Genomic DNA, 24,404 nt, shown 5'->3' with positions numbered 1-24,404 from the left:
TTTGACTTTATTCTTTGCTTTTTTTAATCGTTTTTTTTTTTTTTTAATTTTTTTTTAATTTTGACATAACGCATTTTAAACAAAGCGAAGGCCCGAACTGTTTTAAATCGTGCAACTGGCATATGTGACCATATCGTTTCTGTTTGTATATGTTGCATAAACGGTAAATTTAATGATAAATAACAAAACGTGCAACTAAATAACAACGTCAATGTAATTAATTGCGGAATGTAAGATTTTAGTCGCTTGGTACCGTACATACTGTGTTCAGAGGTCTTCTTAAAATTATGGGATTCTTGAGAAAAAGCAAGCGTTTCTAGGAGTTAGAACCCGGAAATTTCTGGACCTCGATTGGAATTTAGCTCAAGGCGTCACGCTTGAGTGAAGTTCAAACTTTTGTTGGTCAACCGGAACGGTGAAACAAGTGTCACATTGCTGGGTTACTCAAGCGTTACAAAACCTCCAGGTGATTTTTTAGGGTTCAGATTTAGTATTTTATTTCGCAGTTTGGTGTAATATTTGTAACTATAACACACACGCATAATAAATTCAAAGATAGTGTTGGGTAAAATGTTACGACATTTGGAAGCAAAGATTAAACAAATAAAAACAAAAAACGTTTTGTTGTTAAATGCGGAACTTTTCAACAAAATCAGTGCTTTGATCGTGACGGAAAAAATGCAAAGAAGTCAATCACAGCCCACAAAAGAACTCATGATTTCTTACGTAGTAAAAAATGGAACAATTGTTAAAGTGCCTTTGAAAAACGAACTTCAAATATGCTTAAACCAGTGGTTCCCAACCGGGGAGGAATTCCTCCCTAGGGAGGAATTTTATGAGTTCAGGGGAGGAATTTTATAAAAACTGTAAAAAAAATTACATTAGAAATGTTACAGAATATTTTTGTACGTACATTAGGGATGTCCATTATAATTTGGACCCAGTTCACATTTGCAACCAGTTGTAAAGGATTCTAAAATGGACCTCCCTAATTATAAGGTCTATTTCAAATTGCTATAATTTTTATGTTGTATTTGTTGTATTTGTCGTCTAATGGGGAGGAATGAATAGTTCGAAAATGTGCCAAGTGAGGAATGTAACAAAAAAGGTTGGGAACCACTGGCTTAAACAAACGAAATCAGGGAAATAAACATAAAACTCCCATCAAAAGTGCGAATATTTTTTTTTTTATGAATAATATAATCAGTACAAATCCTAAAATCATCTGTACGGAGTTTTAAGAAGAAAATCACGCATTTTAAACTTTAAAATTGGCAACCAAACTACCTGAACTTTGTAAGTAACTACAGTTTTTAGAACAAAACAGTTCACATGATTAATAAAATATAATAGGCTATCGTATAAGTATTAGGACCAGTGGTGGGATTCAATTTTTTAGCCAGCCGCTTCTATCACAAAAGTCATATTTTTCAACCGGTTCTGTTACAAAAAGTCCATTGACAGTAACCAGTAATGCTAACCGGTTCGCTGATTGCATAAAGTTTTGTGAGACGGTTCTACAGAACCGGTGCGAACCGGCCACCACTGATTAGGACGTATAAGTCTATATACACAGGCTAGTAAAAAATCTTAAAACCTGAAGAACAGAATATTTATAAAATGAAAAGAAAAAATTTAAGGCTTTTCAAACGCCGGGTTGTCAGCCTCCATGGCAAGAGTAACATTAGTGGCACCCCTTTCCTCTTTAAGTACAGTTTTCCTAGCAATCCACCATCTAAAATGGTAAAGACCAAACATAAGACAATGAACCACAAAACTGCCCACCAGCGTAACTCCAACACATAGACCAGCTGACAAACCAGGGCCAGTTCCCCAGTTTAGAACCGGATAAATTGCTACATTGTAACCAGTAGCATACAGAATAACTGAAAAGATAGAGTAAATGGCAAAAAAAATGGCGGTATGGATAAAATGAAGAATACGTATTGGGATGTTATTGAGGAAAAGGTCTAAGAGCATTAGGACGGTGTTGATGGCGTGGGTGTTTACGCTGACAACAGATGCATTTGGAGACAGGAGAATCCAATAAAGGATTGTGATAATGAAGGCTCCATCCAAGGCGACTGTTTGAAACATCCATATAAAGATGTGGAACCATCGAAGTTTTTCACCTAATTGAATAGGAAAAGTGTAAATAAAAACGGACTACCGCAATAGGTTTTATGCAAAGAAGAAAACGTGAATATAAAACGGAATATATAGACTTTTTTACCATTGAAGGTATAAAAAACAACAACACACAAATGGTGAATATAGTGCAGTGTTTTTCGATTTTAATTTCACGAGTTCATATGACTCATATGATTTCGTGAAAAGGATTTCATGAGTCGTCGACCACTTCACGACAAACAAAAATATTAGCAACTGAATACTGTTTTAAATTTTTCTCGTATTTTACGCAAACTGGTATGAGAACAAAAAAATAGTAAATTAACTAAATAGGTTGAGAAATACAGCAGCATTATATTACTGTTAGCATATCAGCCTAGTAAATAAAAAAAAATTAAATGAGAACCCATGACAGGAGTCTTTCCGGGACTTGCACACAACCATGAGCTAGTCAGGCTCAGTGGTGAACCCACCGAAAGTTAAATCACAAGCACCGTTGCCTGCCTCATATGCTGCACATGTCAGCTTAGTTGTAGGGGATCGCCAGATTGACCAGTATCAGTTAAACTTCAGGGCTGACCCAGTAATGGATTTAAGTTCATCCTAATTGTCAAAATTATAAACTTCAAAAGTCAAAATTGTTGTGTTTTTCAGATTTGTTTAGTCACAATAGTACACTGGACGAGTATCGTTCTAAAAAGGCAAGCCAGTTATGCTAAGCAATGTAATTTTGCTATTTTAAGCCATGACCTTTGTACAAATTTGCGACTTACTTTCCAAAACAACAGGGACTGTTTCTGATCTCGACACCCTGTTGACTGCGGACGTCCGCGAAACGGTAGTCTGCCACGCCTCCCTGGTTGCTACACCATGCGTGACGACAGCAAATGACGTCAAAAAATATATCACCAATACGATGACTCCCCAGTTTGTGAGAAAAATCCAGTATTCCGAATTTGGGGAGACGACAGATACAATAAACCAAGCAAACCAGTATAAGAGAAAGAAGGCTTTGATTGCCAGCATCGCCCAAACATTGTCACACCACTGTGAAAAAAGCGAACAAAGGTATTTGCGTTGACAATGCTATACTTAAATACGTGACTAGGCCAAAGTCCTTGTACACAAAAGTTAACAAATAAACCAAGATAGATCTTAAAGCAGGCCCATATTTAAAGCCCAACTCGGATTTAGGCCCTAAAGTTTGTTTTACAGACTAAACTAGTACGAAATTTTTAAAAGTACGCAACACGATTAAAAATTACCATACATGTGTTTACATATTCGCACATAAAAAGTAAAACGAATTTGTAAACCTATAATGCTCCATCAGACTTGTAACTTTAAAAGGAGGACGAAAATTGACCCGTAGTAACAAACAAACTGCTTAGTAAATACCTGCGTAGTGTAGAAGCGACTTTGTGGGCAATCCCGAAACATAAAATGTTTCGCTTGAAACTCATAAGTAAACCAGTTTGTCATCTTGGATTAACTGAAAAGCTGAAACCCAAATCCAAACACTAAACTTTTATTGAATTGAAACTTGGTTATTGGCGAAGTGAGTGTAAACAATCTTTTTTTGTAAAAGGTATTCTGGATAAATATTTGTATACTGATACAGCAACATTAACAGACAATATGGAGACAATTGTAACAAAGCTTTCGTAACATCTGACGCATATTAAAGTAGGTGCCCCGAAGTTTAAAAGATACATGTTTCCCATGTGAGTTAAGTGTAAACTGTAAACCATGTGCATATTAAAAATATGGTTTTGTGATAATTAAAATATATGTTTAAACACATTGATGTATTTAGGTTTAAGGCCACAAAACACATGTATTTAATTTTGTTTTCTTATTTTGTAACAAACCGAAAAAGGAATATGCCGCTTAGCCCTGTAGGGTCAAAACTACGGTGGCCCAGAAGTGCAAAACACAAAACTCGTGACACACGCAAATCTTGTGACACACCCCAAAGTCAGAACACATAAACTGTGACACGCACCAAAGTCAGAACACAAAAACCGTGACACGCACCCCAAAGTCAGAACACAAAAACCGTGACACGCACCCCAAAGTCAGAACACAAAAACCGTGACACGCACCCAAAAGTCAGAACACAAAAACCATGACACGCACACCAAAGTCAGAACACAAAAACCATGACACGCACCCCAAAGTCAGAACACAAAAACCATGACACGCACCCCAAAGTCAGAACACAAAAACCATGGCACGCACCCCAAAGTCAGAACACATAAACCGTGGCACGCACCGAAGTCAGAACATATAAAAACGACTTGATTTTACGTTTTCCAAAGAACAGTAGCCTACCCAATATAACATCATAATGGACTTTATTATGTAACAAATCAAGTAACGAACAGTTTGCGTAAGGCGCAACACACTATAACGTTTATTTTACAACCATGGAACAGTACTGCAATGTCGCTATGTCTGATGTCCAGTTTAAGTGCGAATGTTCTGAATTGTTGCAAGTGGAGTTCGTATTTTGCCCTGGTTGTTCAATAAAGTTAAACTGGTCTAAAATTGCCGTTACCTTTTATTTCAACCGTGGTTTTCAGTACAACACCATCCGCGAATTCCTAAGGAAGTACCATAAAATACAAATAAGTTTACGGACTTTGAAAAGCAGGTTGAAACTGTATGGTTTGAAGCGAAAAAAACTGTTAACCAGCAATGCTGCTGTGCGGGAGCGAATAGCAGAAAAATTGACCACGTCAAATTGTATGTTTGGCTACAGAAGCATGTGGCATTCCTTGAGAATGGAGGGGTGTTACGCCACAAGAAACCAGGTTGCGATTTTGCTCAAAGAATTAGACCCGATCGGCTCATCAGTCCGTCGTGCAAGGCGTTTAAAAAGGAGGCGCTACTGTTCACCGGGGCCGAACTTTTGCTGGCATCTCGATGGATACGACAAATTAAAGCCGTATGGGTTTGCAATTCATGGTTGTATAGATGGATGGAGCAGAAAAATTCTATGGTTACAAGTGCTAAAAAGTAACAACAATCCTGTTACAATAGTGAAGCTGTTTCTACATGCTGTTGGTCGGTTTGGTGGCTATCCCAAACGCGTTAGGACAGATTGTGGGACAGAAAACGGAATGGTGGCCGCAGCCCAATCTTATTTTAGTCAAACGACGCGGGCACATATTTACGGGACTTCAACTCACAATCAAAGAATTGAGGGTTGGTGGTCTTACCTGCGGCGAATCTGCACAACATGGTGGATGAATTTCTTTAAAGACTTGGTTTCACAAAATAAATTCAACGCTGGGAATCAAATTGAGGTCGAAGCCCTGTGGTTTTGCTTCCATAAAATTATTCAAAAAGAACTGGATAATGTTTCAAATTCATGGAACACACACTACATACGAAAGTCACGCCATGATACGGTTGCTGGAAGACCTGATCAGATGTACTACCTTCCGGAGTTGAATGGTGCAACTGATTATCTGACGCAGATTAGGGAGCAACAGGTAAACAACGTCAAAAATACTCTTCCAGGCGAACCGTTGAATAACCCCAATGTCGGTCATGAATATTTCGCACACGTTATGGAAAACTGCAATAAAGAACTTCCCGACAATTGGAGTGCAGGCCTTCAGCTGTACCAATTTCTCATTTCTACTGCAAATGGTCAAAGTGACGTGTAACGTAAATACAAATCAAAATGGAAGACTCATTTTCTCATTTTTATTAGCAAAATCACAGAAATTACCAGAGGACACATGTATATAAACATGATAAAAACCAAAATACCATGCCAGGTAAAAAAACATACACATCATAACACATTAACAAAAGAAAAAAACTAGAAAGGTGGCTTTCCTATATGTTTCCATTTTATATATTGCGTACCCTTTTTATCAAATAACTATCTACACCATTTCATCTGCAAGCAAAAACAAATAGGTCCCCACACACATTTTATACGAATTAGTAATGTAAAAAGTGTTTTTAGGACAAACTAGAAGGGTGGCTTAGCACATATTGCCCTTGCATATACACTATAACCTAATTTAAAACATAACTAGAATGGTGGCTTTCTGATATACTTCCATTTTATATATTTTATACGATATTTACCAATTTACTATACACATCATTTGATCTACACATATGATTGTTTTTGTAAACAAAAACTAATGGGTCCCCACATGCGTGTTTGTGCGGAGTTACGGTAAACAAATGTTGCGGTGATTTTTAAATTCTTAAGAACAAATTTTTAGAAAGCGTTAACACAACAATGAAAAATTTTGTTGTATTTTTTGGCACTATTATTGTCGTATAATTACAAAAACATTAAAAAAGAACGAAACAAATACTTTCAATTTAATCTCTTGCTTTGACCCAGATATTGTCGTCCAAGGTCGGGTTTTAAACACAATTTTTTCTAGAAAGCTGTAACAGTTGTGTTACAGACAATTAAAAAGCGATTTGCCGCAAGTGTATACATCATTTAACTTTGTTTCGCAAAACAAGTTTTTCATTTAACTTTGTTTCGCAAAATGAGTACCATTGACCTGTAGGAACCTTTAGGGTGCACACACCAAACGACTGTTTGACCTTTTGACACCGTTTTCAATAGCACGCCGTCCTTGGTGTTCAACAACACCGTTTGACCTAATTTATACATGCCTTGAGTATTTGATTAAAAAAAAACAAAAAAAAACGCTACGTTATGGCGAAAGAAAGTTCTGAACTGTGTTAGTAATACCTACTAATTGACCTTAAGTAACCCGCGGCCAACCTGACAACGAGCATTTAAAAAACTTTTATCTTGCAAAAAAGTCAAGTTTATTTTTTCATATTTAGTTTGTTTAAAAAAGTTTTGCTTGACATTATACGAAACCGAAGCACGCTTATTAGGTTTAAATCGCGTCATATGTGTGAAACCTTTGCCAAAACTGAAAATGTGAGTGATAACTTAATAAAACGACATAGCATTGCTGTGCAAAACAGCTGATTTCTAATCACCGAAACGACGTCTCGTAAAACGTCTGTCCGACGTCAAGCTGAGCCCTCCCGCTCTGCCCTATTATTCGTAAACGTACTCTCTTGGGACTTCTGCCTACAGTGTCTTTCTTGACCAAACGAGCGTAAGACACATTTACGTTTCGGGGGCCTGTGGGTGTGTCGCTGGGTCATTCGGGGTCAAACTTCAGGTGGACCAAGTTCAGATTAATATGTAACATATGTCCAAATTTCAATAAATTTGAAGCACTCTTTCTTTACTAAACAAGCGTTACAAACCAGCGTTAAAAATTTTACGTCTCGGGGGCCTGTGGGTGAACCGCTGGGTAATTTGGGGTCAAACTTCTGGTGGACCAAGTTTGAATTAATATCTAACATATGTCCAAATTTCAATAAATTTAAAGCACGCTTTCTTCACTAAACGAGCGTTACAGACCAGCGTTAAAAATTTTACGTTTCGGGGGCCTGTGGGTGAACCGCTGGGTAATTTGGGGTCAAACTTCAGGTGGACCAAGTTTGGATTAATATCTAACATATGTCCAAATTTGAATAAATTTGAAGCACTCTTTCTTGACCAAACGAGCGTTACAAACCAGCGTTAGACAGAAAAAAGAAAAAAAGAAAAAAAAAATACGGACAAAAACAATATGTGTCCCCTTCAGGGAAGGGGACCCATAAATATATTTCCTATGCTTATTTTGTATTGGGTCCCATATTAGTCACCGTCTTTTATAACTTTAGTTGTTTCTGCAGGCAAAAACTCATGGGTCCCCACACATGCAAAGTTGTAGATAATGAATTTCAAGAGATAACCATGCAAAAGTCGGGTGTTGTAAGGTAAAACACAGTGATCGGCACTGGGCTTAAATAATAATACTATGTAGAATACAAACTATAAAATTAGATTCACCCCAGATATTGGTTGAAGTATGTCCTATTTAACGTTTTAAAAACTGACCCATATTAGGGGGCTAGTAGGGTAACTGATTGGGTTCGACACACAAACTAAAAAACAGAAAAAAACACAATGACTCAATCAATAGTACTGCAAAATTTAAGCCCAATCCGCCAATGTTTAAAATTTTGACCACTAGAGGTGTTTTGAGCAACAACCGATAATGTTTCTGACGTCGTAGGGCTGTTAACAAGCCCCTACTTGCCATGGCGCAAAAACGACCACCAAGAAACCCACCAACGAGCAACAAACAACTAGTTGCCCTTGTAACACTATTGCTCCAAAGAAATCTTTCGTTTGTGGTGCCCAGTACCATACAAATACGTTTTACACTTTAGGGGCTTGTGGGGTAAATGTTAGGACTACAGGGTTGAACACAACAATTGACACCTATAAATGGCATAATATACAAGAAATCCAAATTTCAGCCAATTCTGACACTGTTTAAAAACTCACCCATTTTAGGGGCTAGCGGGGTAAATACTGGGGTTATCAACAAAAACAAAGTGGGATGCACATCTACATGAATATATCTACCATCTGTGTAAATTTCAGCCAAATCCATCAAACATTTAATGGAAAAACGAGTCGGACAACTTTGGGTAGAAGAAAAAAGAAGAAAAAAACAAAAACATTTTGAGTAAAATCAATATGTGTCCTTTTCAGGGAAGGGGACCCATAATTAGTAGAAAGCATCAACCCAAACTAAGGATTTGTCCATATTTCTGTCTAGTCCATATTTCTGTCCTAATGTTAATCACTTCCAAGATAAAACCTTCGCTAAAACTGGAAATATAGGTGCTAATCTAATAAAACCACATAGCATTACTGTGCTGATGTCTGCCTCGCAAAACGGGTGTAAACCAGTGAACTACGTCCAAGGGCTTTCCAGCGTACACATATTATGGGCAGTAATAGTGTTATGGTAACCATTCGGCTATTGAGCCATTTTTTATAGTTTTAGCACATATAACGGACTTGCATTTCTGACCTAAAGGATTGGAAAAACTAAAACCGATTAATTCGGGGTTAAAAGGGTGAATCCAATAAAAAGTTACTAAATTATTTAGAATACCTTGCATTGCACCAACCAACAAAGCATAAAACTTCTAGATCATGTATTTAATCAATATCACCGTTTTAACACATTCACTTTGGGGGGCTGTAGGTGAACTGCTGGGTCATTCCGGTCAATCTTCAGGATGATCAAATTAGGGTCAAAAGCTAACATGTGTGTAAATTTGAATAAGTATAAAGTACTCTTTTTTGCTCAAATGCGTTTAACAAACCAGTGTTAGACAGAACTGAATATTTTGGGGTTAAGGGGGTTAAAATGGGTAAAACTATTTTAAAGGTACAAAATTCTTTAGTATACCTTACATTGCAACAAACAACAAAGAATGTAACTCCTAGATCATGAACTTTGGTCAGTACAACCGTCTTAAAAATTTTATGTTTTGGGGGCCTGGGTAAACCCTTGTTGTCAAGTCATTCGTTGTCAAACTTCAGGAGGATCAAATATGGATAAATAAATAACATCTGTGAATATTTAAATAAATTTGAAGCACTGTTTCTTGGCCAAACATGTAGTACCAGCATAAGACAGAAAACAATACCGACAAAAACAATATGTGTCCCCTTACTACTGTTGTGCTCCCATACGATCCTTACAGCTAGATGCTTTAAACACACCCAAATCCTGGTTCACAATTTACTGCTAGTAAAAAAGACTCTTTCATGCTGTCAATGTCAGCAATGTGAACAGGAATTTTAAGAGCAATAGCACAAGTACTTGCACTCGGTAGGCACTTGCATTTCATACCATTCTTCAAATCTTGGCAACCATGAACGAACTCCACAGTTATACCTTTTGGTAGCCCAAGGGGAGGCAAGCTCGGACTTCCTGTGACAAACTTCATTAACTGACCAAGTGTGACAGGAAAAGCATCTAATCATTAAAACATTAAAACAAGGTTACTTTTAGTCAGTCCTCTGCAAATTAAAACAATATACCTTACCATCAAAATAACACAATTCAGCAAAATCAACAAAGTGTTTGTAAACAGTTATTTCCAGTGCATGGTTTGTTGAACCATTTTCAGAAAAGACAGGAGAAAGAATCCCGAAAAATTTTTCAAAATCCCATTTGAACAGTGGGGATGGGCAGAACACTGTATAGAAATCTTCGATATACCTCATTACCACTTTCGAAATTCCATAACATTTAAGACCATTTGCAATGCTATCCAAAGGTGGAAGCAATGGCTCAACAATTGATTTGATGTATATTGACCTTCAAATACACAGTAAACAAACATACATATTACATTGGGGATTGCTTTTACCCTCAAAGAGGCTCCCTGTTAAACAGTTTCAATGCTTGTGCCATTAAATTAAAAAAACATCAATCCAAAAACGCTGATAAACAACTAAGATCAACAAACTGACTTTCTTTTACAAAAAGTAGAAAGCAAAAAAATGAGAATCTTTTTTTACTTACTGCAACACTTCTGTTCTGTTTTTTAAGTTTGCCTTGGAAGGAATCCCTCTATATCCAATGGACTCCAGCACATCATAACCCATGTCCGATGTCAAAATTTCAATCACAGTTCCACAATTGTCTGCCTTTTTGAGCTGTGGAAAATAAGCCAAGTTTATGTCAAGGGTCAACAAGTAAAATAAACTTTACTTTACCATTCACTGTATAATTAGAGATAAAAGACAAGTTCAGACTAGTCATCACATAGTCTTGGATCAAACAAGCACATTTTCAAACCTTGGTGTATAAATCTGAAAACTGTAGGCTCGATTCAAGTTTCTCAGGTAGAAGTTTCAGAACTTTCTCCATTCCTCCAAACAAATACCTATATACCCATGGTGCCAAAAATCCTGGACCTGGACCACCATTTTGAAGGCTTGCAGCAAACAAATGACCAATGCTCTGCATAGTACCATCTGCAATGCTTACTAGTCCACATGAAGGAGTTAAGCCATCACTGTCTACCCCAGCAAAGTACTGACTCTTTACATCGTTTTAAGCTTCTAAAAACAGCATGAGGAAATAATAATTACCACACCGAAACTAGAAGGGTGGCTTAGCACATATTGCCCTTGCATATACATAATAACCTACTTTAAAACATTACTATATTTCCCACACTTATTTTATAATGGGTCCCATTTTATCTACTGTCTTTATAACATTGGTTGTTTCTGCAGGCAGAAACTTATGGGTCCCCACACATGCAAAGTTGTAAATAATGCATTTCAAGAGATAACTATGAGAAAGTTTGTTGTTTTAAGGTAAAATACAGTGACTGGTACTGAACATAAATAAATATGCTGTATGGACTACAAACTATTCAAATTTCATTCCATTCATCCAAATAGCATATTTATTTACGCTCGGTACTGGTCACTGTGTTTTATCTGACAAAAACAAACTTTCTCATAGTTACGAATATTCATTCCATTCTTACAAGGTTTTTCTTTGTCTGAGAAAAAAGGCTAAACACAACAATCATCTCCTTTTAAACAATAGACAACCATAAATGGCACACTCTAAAAACTGTTGAAATTTTATCCAATTCGGACATTGTTTAAAACATTCACCAATTGTAGGGGGCTAAAGGGGTAAATATTGGGGCTACAGGGTTAAACACAACAATTGACACCTCTAAATGACAAATTCTACAAGCTGTCCAAATTTCATCTAATTCCGACACCATTTAAAAACCTCACCCATTTTAGGGGGTTAGTGGGGCAACTAATGGGGTTCCACACCCAAAAGTAAAAAATATGAAATTACAATGACCCAATCAACAGTCGTGAAATTTTTTATCTAAAGCGGCCTATGTTTAAATTTCTGGCCACTAGAGGTGTTTTTGGCAACGTTTGTTAACACATCTGACGTCATAAGGCTGTTATCACCCCTCTGACTGGCATGTGCAAAAAACGCCTACCAAGTAATGCACAAACACAAGCAGCATAGTCTCTGGTACCTTTACTATACTGTTACTCCACAGAATTTTTTCGTTTGTGGTGCGCAGCAACATGCAAAAACGTTTTACATTTTGGGGGCTAGCGGGGTAAATACTGGGGTTATTAACTCAAACGAAGCAGATGGCACATCTACATAACTATATCTACCATCTGTGAAAGTTTCATCAAAATCCACCAAAGATTTCATGCCAAAAGTGCATGGAAACGCTTCGGCAGAAAAAAGAAAAAAAAAAGAAAAAAAAAAGGAAAAAACAGAGTGAAATCAAGATGTGTCCCCTTCAGGGAAGGGGACCCATAAATACTATTAAAAAAACAGGTTTTGAAATATATACACGTATAAATGTATGCACATATATACACACAACCAAATTGTTTTGTTAACCAATTCCAAACATTTTTGGCATACATATATATAAAATACATATTCATTTGTAATATATTACCTGTATAAAAATCTCTGGAGACACCACCTGTGTCAATACCTGCTTCCCACAGAAATGTTATATTATACAACTGGTTTTGTCTGGATGCATTCCACTTCTTTTTGAAAAAACTTCTGAAATCATAGAAAGCAAATCCTCGCCTAACAGAAATCTGTAAGGTCTGTGATTCATCAACTATTGTTTCCTGTAAAACCAATACTATGTTTGATTTGATCCCATATTCATCTTTTGTTTTGGGGTGTTCTTCCCCAGCTGACTCATTTTCAGAGCCAGAAGGTGAGTCATGGCTACTTGCTTCCTGAAATGGTGTCACTTTTTTGTTCAGGCAGTTATCTACATGCTGTTCAATCTCTGTTAGAGGCGTCTTCATGTTGCAAACTGGACACCTTCCCATTTTAACACTATTTGAACAACAAGGCTTCTCAATAAATTTAGTAATGTCCTGATCTTTGTTACGGCTTGTCCCAATATCCTCACTTGATAAGCTACGTTTATCTGTGCAAAGATACAAACAAATCCTTTGGTATGGTTTTCCCACTTCCTCTTTGTATTTAGAAATGGTAAAGTCTTCTTCACTACCTGGCATTTTAGCTACTGTTCGGCCATCTGGGTAGGCTAAAAAATATTTGTGACTGGTTCCGAAGCTTGCATCATAGTCTATCCTTTTCTTAATTGCTAGTTCAAAAATGCTTTCAGCTGCAGCACTTTTTACAACCCGAAGGCCTAACATTTTGCCCCGAATTATAGAAACACTTTCTCCATCCTTTTCCATCAACCCTATATTAATATTTACAATTTCATCATTTGAACTTCTCACTTTTTTGAGGACCCTGTAGGACTGAGACTGGCGTTCACGAGATTTTCTTTTTAAAAAGTTTTCAAAAGATATTAAAGACTCATCATTTTGCGAGCTTGTAGCAACTGGGGCTGAACAATTAGGGCAAAATTTGTAATCATCTTTTAAAGAAATTCCACATGTGCAAAACATTTTGCTACCTTGCTGTAATTGGTGCATAAAATAAAAATACAATATGCTAAAGAAGAACAAATAAAATGTTTTTTTCTTTCTAGCCAAGCAATATAAATATACTCAAAAACTATTTGTCGGAAGACTCCTCCACACGTACTTCGATGTATAATTGCACATACAGCACGTCCATGCTTTAGGACTGTGAGTCACGGTCTATGTGTTCTGACTTTGGGGTGCGTGTCATGGTTTTTGTGTTCTGACTTTGGTGTGTGTCACGGTTTTTGTGTTCTGACTTTGGGGTGCGTGTGACGGTTTTTGTGTTCTGACTTTGGGGTGCGTGTCACGGTTTTTGTGTTCTGACTTTGGTGTGTGTCACGGTTTTTGTGTTCTGACTTTGGGGTGCGTGTCACGGTTTTTGTGTTCTGACTTTGGGGTGCGTGTCACGGTTTTTGTGTTCTGACTTTGGGGTGCGTGTCACGGTTTTTGTGTTCTGACTTTTGGGTGCGTGTCACGGTTTTTGTGTTCTGACTTTGGGGTGCGTGTCACGGTTTTTGTGTTCTGACTTTGGGGTGCGTGTCATGGTTTTTGTGTTCTGACTTTGGGGTGCGTGTCACGGTTTTTGTGTTCTGACTTTGGTGTGCGTGTCACGGTTTTTGTGTTCTGACTTTGGGGTGCGTGTCATGGTTTTTGTGTTCTGACTTTGGTGTGTGTCATGGTTTTTGTGTTCTGACTTTGGGGTGTGTCACAAGATTTGCGTGTGTCACGAGTTTTGTGTGTTTTGCACTTCTGGGCCACCGTACAAAACAGTTCTCTATTGCCTCCAGAGTTTTTCGCAATGCCTATCACTTGATGTGACTTGCCAATAACGGTTACAACTTACAAAGACTATCCGCCAACCTTGTACAGCGAAATGAGGTACAAAGGTGACCGCCATTTAAAGGGGCTGTGTGTATGGTGGTCTTAGCAACTGGGCGCTATTTTAAACAGACGTAACCTGAGACGGAACTCTACACAGTTGAATGACAAGGACAAGTATGGGTGGCTGTAGGTTATGAAACTATGCACCCTACCAGGTTGCTGTACTACCTAAAGCCGTATTTGTTTTAAAATTGACCTAAAATGTCCACAAAACGGCGGATATAAAATTTGGCGAATTAGTATTGTTGTGTACAATATACAAACTAAAAGAATAACGACAGTTATTCCAGCATGTATTAAACAGCTCGATCTAAAAACAAGAAGCAACAGTATAATGCTTCTTAGAAATGATACAATAATTACACAACAGTTTTTGAAAGCAAGTCGTTTCACGGATATTAAAACGTAAGGTCGGAAAAAAACTTTTTGAATTATGGTTTTTCACCTGGTGAAGCATTTCAGAATAAGTGCACAACACTTAAAATTTATTGTTTTCATCGTCAAAATGTCGTTCCTGTCACTTAATTGGGATGTTAAAATTGTACATTAAAGTTATAAACACAAAATTTGTTTCTTATTTTAGTAAAATTGACACAAAAACTTGTTGCCAGACTTAAAGATTCGAGACTAGGTCTACATGTTTTACTGTATGTTAACGTCATAAAAATGATGTAAACAAATAAATCTTACAACCAAACTTGCGAAACGGTTTTGACTGTTTTAAATGTAAACAGACGAATGTAAACAGACGTTTTATTTTTGGTCAATAAGCGTCATAGGCGAATTGAAAAGCTAAGTCCAAAACTGAGCGTAAACAACACATCTAACATTTTCTTCCAATCTAATTAAACAAATGTGCTGTCAAGAATGCCTTTCCGTTCCTTACACACTCACCTATTTGAAGCTACACCTACCGAATATTGATGGTCACCTTTGTGTGGCAGAAAAAAACGAGTACCGTAGCCAGTTCCATGGATGTAGGTACGCTAAGTCTACCAGATACGGTTGGGTGGACAAGTAAACGTGACTCTCACGTGCTGAAATGACATTATAACCTTCAGTAGTGCTATTGATTCTGGTGGTTTTAACCGATTTTACAACGAGATATCCCAACTGTTTCTAATTGTGTTGACGCTGTCTATTGGCACACCAAGAACTGTCGAGCTGTTTTCTGTATTCTCTCCACAATAGAATGACCTCGCTTAAAAACGCACACCACAGCACCCAAAACACAGGTTACTCTAGTTCAAACACAAGGCATGACATGGCGTGACGATAAAACCTATCAGATGCATTGTTACGTCATAAGATGTCTAGGTTGCAATGTACTGAACAAGTTAATTTGTGGCAATACCCCCTTTTTAACACACACAAATTGACATAAAGAACGAACATGAAAACACACAGTCACATTTATTTGAGCCGACTCATGTAATCTGCTCCCACATTATCAATGCCTTTGATACGTTCATACGAAAACTTTGCAAATATATTGCCCAACGCATAACACGGTCATTTGCGAATTTTGCCGACGACAGGTGTTACGAATAATATTATCAATTTCTTTATTGCACTGTTTTGTCACTCGTTTCGTTTGTTCTTTTGTCACAATATGTTGTTCGTTTCCCATAATATTATTTATTTGTCTATTGCACAGCAATTTCACCATATGATACTTATTTCCATGTGTTGCTAATATTATCACCTTTGTTTATTTAGTTATTTCTTCACTGTGTTAACACTGAAACACCAGCCTCCTTAGAGCCTGTTGGGCGGCAGGTATGGTGTCTCAAGGGAATGGATAGATTGATAACACAAGATTCTTCTCCGTTAGGACGCAACCACAATGGCCTTGCAGGTGCGGCGTGCGTTAGCGTGATCCACTCAAGTTGCTCACGATTAACCCGTTGATAGAGTCTCACAGCTTTACTTATTTCGTCTGGATTGTTGCCGAAACTAGCCTGTTCAAAATCTGTGCTTGCAATTAAACCTTGGAAGATTTCACACCTTATCTCTTGCAAACGTCGTCGTAGACCTTCAGCCAGATATTGATCTCGGTCACTTGTGAATTCGACTAAAGAGATCTCTTCCTCCAAAGAACAAGGCTTGAACTTCAAATCAAACTCTCTATGGTTAGAATTCCAGACAAAGGTTGGAACTGCGTTCTGAACCACAGTTAAACGATTTATCTCACGCTTAGCTTCAGTAGAAAGTCGCAATGAGTGATCGCGGACACGATTTAATTGTTCTTCGTCCTCCTCACGATTTCTGGATTGTCTGTACTGTCTGGAATAGTTAAAGAGTCTTGCGAACCTGATGTTTCTATGTCGGAATGAGCCTCTCAAATTCGCACGATTCATCACTGTCTCAAATATTAGGCACACACAGAGTTGATTAACACTCTGTATTCTTGATTATTTGCCTTAAACGAATATCGTTGATTAGCTCTTGGCCAGCTAAACACAGCAGTGAGATAAAAACCACATTTAGCATCCACAAATAGAACCCACAAATAGAAGGCACAAATAGAACGGCGAAAACATCAAAGTCTACGCTTATATAACAATGTGAAACCTTGGCCGGTGTACGAATTCTTTTTCTCAATTTATTTATATTATTTATTTTAAGGTAGCCATGTAATTTATAGTGCCATAGCGCCTTTTGGTGAACACCATATGCTTTTTCACAGGGTGGAAACGACGCGCTCTAATACGAAACACAACTGCTGAAACATTGCAAATATCGACGGAAACATGTGTCACAATGGAACAAACACTATGTTTACTGTTAGATCTTTCTGGAACCCGAAAAATGGCTGAAAATAACTTATGACTACCATAGAAACGGAAATATAAACATTAGTCTATGCAGAAATGAGGGTAAACTTTTCCATTTCGTGGTGTGAAACGTTATTGCGAAATAACATGCAATCGTTTTCATAAACATTACACAATAGTGTTGTAACCGCTACAAAAAGCTCCCCCCCAAAAAGGGTGCACAATGTGTTTGAATGAAAAACACATTTTATCAATATTAATGGTCGTTAGCGACACGCGACGAGAGAGATTGGTCAATAGATGGCGGTAGGTGCTGTTACGTGGGGATTTATACGTTGGGAAAAATATGCACAATTAAAGACGAAAAATGAACATAACAATTATATATCTTGTCAATAAGGGTATGACTCTTCGGCTCTTAGAATAAATATCGTAAGGAAAATAATAAACGTCGTCAAAACAAGGGTGGAAACAGAGAATATAATGTATAAGTATAGACTGGCGAAACATAATTTGATAAAATTGCACACAAGAATGTTTTATCGATTATAATGCGGTTTGATAGCTATGATATATATGTATATATATATATATATATATATATTTTTTTTTTTTTTTTTATAAGTATATGCGATTCTTGTATAAATATATTGCTTTTACACTATTGTTAAAAAGGAATGGGCGGAAAAATACAATGCAAATTCATACAACAAGTAATGTGTGTTATTGAAATCTCCACCGGTTTCGAATTTTGAGTTTTTAGCCTTATATACAAGCATTGATTATATATTTTTGTAGTGGAGACACAATAAGGGTTTCTGCACTTGAATGAGAAAGGCGAAAACAAGGAAATACTTATATATGCAAAAAGAAATTGTCATGCAGAAACAAGGTTAGTAATATTCACGGATTAGATATATATATTGGTTTCCCTAAGCAAAATTTTGGTTGACTATTCTAGCAGAATGACAAACGTGAAACGTTAAAGTTAATGTGTTGTGGTATGATCAGTCAAACGGCTAGAGTAATATTACGTTCAGGCTTAGCTGAATGTGTGAAATGTTTAATAGTATAGTGTAACATATGCTGTTCGCTCAGCAACTAGTCTGGGAACAGTATTTCAGGCTTCTGGTTCTGTGTTAATGGCTTCCTGAGACTGACCATTCGTGTCGTCATCGATGTTTTGTTGTTGATGACGTAAATTCCAGCGGCGTTGTAATTCTGCAACTGCCTGGTTGATTTTTGGTCTTGCTATAGGTTGAATACGTTGAAAAAGATGCTTTAATGTTAACAGGGACAAGGCTATTCCCCAGAACAAAGCTTGGATAACGAGGAAGGAGAGGAATGCATTTGCAGCAGGACTGGTCACAGAAGATAAAAGGGTGATGAAAGCTGACTTGAGAAGATTTTGCGGTAGAACCTTGTCATCAATTCCCCCTTCTGTGGAAAGGTTAGTTTGTGAGTCGAAGAAAACATTCATTCGTTCGTTGTTTAGTTGAGTGCTTCAGAGGACGGCTAGAACGTCCGATAATGCGCGATTTTCGCTAGGTATATATTTGAGAAGCTGGGCCGCTTCAACGAAATCATAAGATTGAAAAGATTCATTTATCATCTTGATAATAGGAGAAAGTAGTTGGATATTGGTTTCGACTCTTGCAAGAGTATAATTGACGAATAAGTAATAAGTATTATGAACTTTGAAAGTGAACATTCGGTTGGCCCGAAATGTTTCCTTGTAAACTAGGTCTGGGAAAACATTACTCTGGTTATAAAGTTGGTAGGTCTTTTCGTCGATGTTCACATGGCCAGTATGAACTTTTTCGAAAAGAGGCCTTGTAGCAAAGTAATTGCTATTCTTTATTCGCAGACTTCGCAACAAACGCATTTTTGATGTGGTACAAGCGGTCTCTAAGAGTATGTCGCCGTGCGTTATCGCTGCTGTGGGCTTTCCCATCAGGTAGGATAATATCTGGGGAAATATGCGCGCTGGCCCCAGCCAGTAATGCCGTTATTTGTGTAGATTGGCATTGAAAGTATAAGATGTCTGACAGCTGTCTTCTTCATGTTTAGGCTGAGTCGTAAATGTAGGACTCAAAAATATCGTTTGTAGACTTGTAAATAGTTGGAGCATGTTGCTCGAAATGTCTTTTTTGTAGACTTGTAAGTAGTTGGAGCTCTTAGCTCATAATTCGTAGAATTGTAAATAGTTGGAGCATGTTGCTCGAAATGTCTTTTTGTAGACTTGAAAATAGTTGGAGCTTGTTGCTCGAAATATCTTTTTGTAGACTTGAAAATAGTTGGAGCTTGTTGCTCGAAATATCTTTTTGTAGACTTGAAAATAGTTGGAGCTTGTTGCTCGAAATATCTTTTTGTAGACTTGTTGATGGTTTGTTGATGGGAACATACATTCATATTGTAGAGTAGGGACGGGTTTACGCAATGCACAACTGAAAATAAGATGTATATACATATGTACAATTTGTTGAATCGTAGGAGACTAATCAGATTCAATAAGGTAGTCGTTATATCTGCTTGGGCGCTGTGTATTCCTTCTTGGGCGAGCTGGGGCTGCTTGGGCTTCATTGGGTAAGACTTCAACAATTGTGTCTGTCTGACTTTCCTCTGATTGCTCAGGTAGCTGGTCTGCGGTTTGGAAGTCTCGTTCTGGATGAGTGATTTCGCTTTGTGGTTCTGCCAAGTCGAGTTCTGGATGACTGCTTTCATCGTTAGATTCTGCCAAATCGGGTTCTGGATGACTGATTTCGTCGTGAGATTGTGCCAAATCGAGATTCGGTTGGCTGATTTCCGTTGCTGTAGTTTGATTGTCATAGACTGGAGAGATGTTGTCAACTGTAAGCGGTTGCGGGAGATCAAAGGGGCAGGAGGGCGTTTCTTGTTCCGGGCTGGAGTGGGAGATCGTCTCATTTTCGGTGAGTGGTTGGTCTGTCTGTTCTTCTGTCTCTAAAGAAGTTGGGTTATTGTTATCTAACTGCTGTTGCTCATTAGTCGCATTAGTGCAGCTTGTTAGTGGCTGAGCTAGAGAATCTGGCGATTCTAAAAAATCTGGAACAAAATCAAGTAAACGCTCTGCAGGTTTCAAACGATTTAAAGAAACAACGTAAGGTTTGCCGTGACGCATTATTGTATAGTATTTAGCTCTGCGTTGCAAAACCTCAAAAGGGCCGGTATAAGCCCCATCTAAAGGAGCTCTTCTAGCATCTGTTCGCATGAACACATGGCTGCAACTGTATAGTCGCGGGTCCATAAAAGTCTCTTGGTTGTGAAGGAGCCGTGTTGGTGTATACTTGAATTGGTTGAAATATCTTCTTTGTGCTCGCAGAAATTCACCCGAAGGAGAGGCACTAGATGGATCCGGTGGATTTATACAAGTTCCAGGTAATCTCATTTGTTGTCCCCACATGATTTCGGAGCTGGATGCCCCCAAGTCGTCATTGTGTGTTGCGTTTAATGCCAAGACGGCTAAAGGTAGGGCGTAGTACCAATCACCTTTTTCTGCTAGGCTGCGTAAAGCACGTTTTATGTTTCTGTTCTTTCGTTCGACTGCGCCGTTCGCGTTGGCGCAATAAGCTGACGTAGTGAAATGTTGAATATTCAAGAAGTTCATGGCCTGTTGCCATTCCTCATTAGTAAACGAGGAGCCTCTGTCTGATGATAGATAGGAAGGCGTCCCATAAACACTCACGTAATTGTATAGAAACGCATTTATTATGGTAGAAGTTTTAGCATCTTTTAATGGTACAGCCACAATATGTCTTGTGAACCGGTCAACCATGACCAAAATGTGACAATGGCCGTTAGAATCATTCAACTTTCCAATTAGATCAATGTTAATGTGCTGGCCTTTCTGACTTACGGGAGGATAACGTTGAAAGGGCGTCTTCACATGACGAATTACTTTAGTACGCTGGCAAACCTGGCATGAACGTGACCACGTGACTACATCGCGTTTTAATCCCGGCCAGACAAACCGTTTAGCCACTAATTTGACTGTTGGTTTTACTCCAGGATGGCTCAAGTTGTGGATCAAGTCATAGGCGAGCTTCCTGTAACCTGGCGGAAGAAGAGGGCGAGGTGATCCCGGAATGCTCTCATCACAAATAAGTTTGAGGTTGCTGTTTGGTAAGTTGTGTAATTTTAAGTTTGAAGAATGTTCAGCAGAATTGCAAAAGGCTTGCAAGTCACTGTCATTGGCCTGAGCCTTAGCTATCGTCTCATAGTCTAGCTTGTTTGCATGGTGGTAAATGGCATTAATGCTCGACCTTGATAAGCAATCAGCTACTGTATTTTTAGCGCCTGGCAAATATTCAATGTCAGAAGTAAACTCCGAAATGAAAGCAAGAGCACGAGCTTGTCGTCTGTTAGCGATATCCCTTCCTGTTACTATAGCAGAACATAAGGGGCGATGGTCGGTGTAAATCTTGAAATTGCATCCTTCTAAGTAGTGCCTGAAATGTTTGAGTGACATTACTATCGCCGTGAGCTCCCGATCGAATGTACTGTATTTTCTTTCAGTTTTTGAGAACGTTTTCGAAAAGAAAGCCAAAGGTTGTACCTTTCCTTCAAAAGATTGATGCAACACTGCACCCATGGCCACATCCGAAGCATCTGTGGTGAGAGAAAGTTGTGCTTTTGCGTTTGGAAAAGCTAATTCAGTTTGTTGGATAAGAAGTTCTTTTGCTCGTTCAAATGCTTTTTGTGCCTCTGGTGGCCAATTGACTCTGCTATTGTTCCGTCTGTTGCCTTTTAATAGGTCATATATGGGAGCTAGCACGCTTGATATGTTAGGTAAATGTGCCGCATAAAAGTTTATCATTCCACAAAAGCGACGGACTTGTTTAACTGTAGTTGGTCTTGGAAAATCCGTGATAGCTTGTACCTTTGATGGGATAGGTCTGATCCCAGTTGGCGCTATGAGGTGGCCCAGGAAAGTTATCTGCGCACGGCCAAATTGGCATTTCGCAGGGTTTATGTACAAGCCAAAATCACTGAGGCGCTGGAAAACCTGTCTAAGATGCTCTAAATGTTCTTCCTCATTCTTTGAGTAAATTAATAAATCGTCAACGTATCCAGTCACATTAGTTAAGCCTTCCAGAGCCATATCAAGCAATTGGGACATGAAACTCGCGCTATTCACTAAACCCATCGGTAACCTCTGGTACACAAAACAACCAACGGGGGTCCGAATTGCTGTTCTGGGTTGATGTTCCTCCGCGATTTTTATCTGATAAAAAGCTTCCTTCAAATCGACTTTACTGAATATTTTGCATCCATGTAGAGCAATAAATGATTGACTTAGGCGCGGCATTGGATAGTTTGTCTTTTCCGTGCAGCTGTTCAAAACACGGGCATCTGAGACAATTCGCAAATCATCTGTGCCTTTCTTAGCCACTAAATGGATGGGCATGCCAAATTGAGAATGAGCACGTCTGAGAATGTTTCTTCTACACATATCTTCAAGTTGCTTCTTCATGCGATCAAAATATTCCGGGCGGACTCGCCTAGCTTTTTGTACTGCTGGCATCCTGTGAAGCGGAATTCTGACCACTATCGGATGCTTGGGCTCACGGTGGTAATTTGGGACAGCAGTTATCTCGGGAAATTTCGCTAACAGGTCAGTATATTTTTTGTTGTGCAGGACTGGGGCTTGAAGCAGCAAATGGTTGTCTTTTGGGCTTATGCTAACTTGCTTTCCAGTAGTGTTGCATTTCAAAAACCCGCCTTGTGGATTCAAACTTAGATTTTGTGCCTGTAAAAAGTCAAAACCTAAAATAGGATAGGAGATTTCAACTTGATCAAATTCTACTTCAACAGGACCAAAACCAATATCGACCGTCTGTAATGACTTTCCAAAACACTGTATAGGCTGACCAGATACTGTAGTATATTTGCTCATCTCCTTTTGTGGTTTCAGACCTGCTTTGGCTGGGATAAAGCTTCCTGCGCTGCCGCTGTCAATCAAAAACTCCGTATTAGAAAGCACATCTTTGACACGAGGTAAGTTCTTGTCTATTGTTTGAATAGCATTCAGAGTTTGTCTTGGTATTGCAATCTGTAACCCTTCATGATATTTTGGGCATGGAGGACCATAACATTTGAAAGCTTTGTCCTTGTAGCGTTCATGTATGTAGCAAAGGTTTGGCGGATTAGGATTTTGACGTCCAGGGCGGTATTCCTGGTTCGCTTGAGTGAATTGAGGGTTTCTTTCATGCTGTGGACGAGTGTCTGTTGGAATGTATTCTGGCCTTTGCTGCTGTTTAGGGGGTCCCCAGAAACGCGGTTGATTGAATTGTTGGTTTCGCTGGAATTGCTGCTGGTTGTAATAGTTTTGACGGCTATAATTTCCTTGAAAACGCGGTGGAAATTGATTGTTTTGTTGAAAATTTGGTCGTCTATTGTCATTTTGAAATCGCTGGTTTGAGTAGCGTTGCTGACGGAAAGGTTGCTGTCCCCTGGACATATGTGTTAAGACTTCATCTAATTTTGCTGAAAGTTGTGTTACTTCAGAGTTTTTTCCATCTTGTGTTGGCTTATTATCGCTGAAATCGCCGGCAACATAACGGTCATAGTATTTTGCCATGTCCATAAGAGTGTCAAATTTCGTAGCTCTTATTAGCGGTCTGACATGAGTGGGAAGTAGATTTAAGAATGTGTTTTCCACTAGTTCTTTTATGGTTGGGTCATCTGACACTTTTCTGGGACAAACAGATAATAATTTTTGTAGCAACTCAAAGGCTGATTCATTGTTGGGGTCGAAAGTTATATCATTCATTAACTGGATCCAAGAGGATTTTCCACCACTTTGCAGAACGAAACTTGTCTGTCTGTTTGTCATTGAAACTGGTTATCAACAGCGAAAAGCGTGCGTTATCATCTATGACCTTGTTTGTGTCAAAGAAGTTATCTAAAACCTTGAAGTAAGTTTTAATATCTTTTTTATGAGACCATAATGGTGGGATTTTCAACACAGACATACGCATTGTGTCTAATTCTTGGTGTAGAATGTTAGTAGACATATTAGTAACTGGAACAACAAATTTTGCAGAACCGCATAATGCTGGTCCGCTTAAATTCTGAGATGCACGGTCAGACTGTGTTGGTGCTATGTCGTCACTAGTTAAGTCATTTCCTGACAGCTGTTGTTGTTGACTTGCTTCAAAGATACTGGCAGATTCATCAGAGTTACTGGCAGT

General features: G+C 38.4%; 4 protein-coding genes and 1 pseudogene across 4 annotated transcripts; 1 reads left to right on the top strand and 4 right to left on the bottom strand.

Moving 5' to 3' along the window:
- Window positions 1–478: 478 nt before the first annotated feature.
- Window positions 479–15,393, bottom strand: LOC145222316 (protein rolling stone-like). Its single transcript, XM_080088411.1, has 4 exons — window positions 15,331–15,393; window positions 3,529–3,630; window positions 2,904–3,177; window positions 479–2,132 (listed from the first exon to the last, which is right to left on the bottom strand). The coding sequence occupies exons 2-4, from the start codon at window positions 3,610–3,612 to the stop codon at window positions 1,636–1,638; spliced, it is 855 nt and encodes a 284-aa protein (XP_079944537.1). The 5' UTR covers window positions 3,613–3,630; window positions 15,331–15,393; the 3' UTR covers window positions 479–1,635.
- On the top strand, window positions 4,435–5,807 carry LOC145222314 (uncharacterized). Its single transcript, XM_080088410.1, has one exon. The coding sequence runs from the start codon at window positions 4,560–4,562 to the stop codon at window positions 5,805–5,807; it is 1,248 nt and encodes a 415-aa protein (XP_079944536.1). The 5' UTR covers window positions 4,435–4,559.
- On the bottom strand, window positions 5,833–11,133 carry LOC145222317 (G2/M phase-specific E3 ubiquitin-protein ligase-like). The gene is made up of 4 exons (XM_080088413.1): window positions 10,860–11,133; window positions 10,584–10,717; window positions 10,102–10,376; window positions 5,833–10,031 (listed from the first exon to the last, which is right to left on the bottom strand). Exons 1-4 carry the CDS (start codon window positions 11,028–11,030, stop codon window positions 9,766–9,768), a joined length of 846 nt encoding a protein of 281 aa, XP_079944539.1. The 5' UTR covers window positions 11,031–11,133; the 3' UTR covers window positions 5,833–9,765.
- Window positions 15,394–15,573: 180 nt separating the features above from the next.
- LOC145222319 (uncharacterized) lies at window positions 15,574–16,785 on the bottom strand. Its single transcript, XM_080088415.1, has one exon. It carries the CDS (start codon window positions 16,774–16,776, stop codon window positions 16,144–16,146), a length of 633 nt encoding a protein of 210 aa, XP_079944541.1. The 5' UTR covers window positions 16,777–16,785; the 3' UTR covers window positions 15,574–16,143.
- Window positions 16,786–17,104: 319 nt separating this feature from the next.
- Window positions 17,105–19,686, bottom strand: LOC145222315 (uncharacterized; annotated as a pseudogene).
- Window positions 19,687–24,404: the final 4,718 nt, after the last annotated feature.

This window comes from Phallusia mammillata, chromosome 4, assembly GCF_965637545.1.
Source record: "Phallusia mammillata chromosome 4, kaPhaMamm4.hap1.1, whole genome shotgun sequence".
Taxonomy (NCBI): domain Eukaryota; kingdom Metazoa; phylum Chordata; class Ascidiacea; order Phlebobranchia; family Ascidiidae; genus Phallusia; species Phallusia mammillata.
This window is presented reverse-complemented; position numbering and strand designations above follow the sequence as displayed.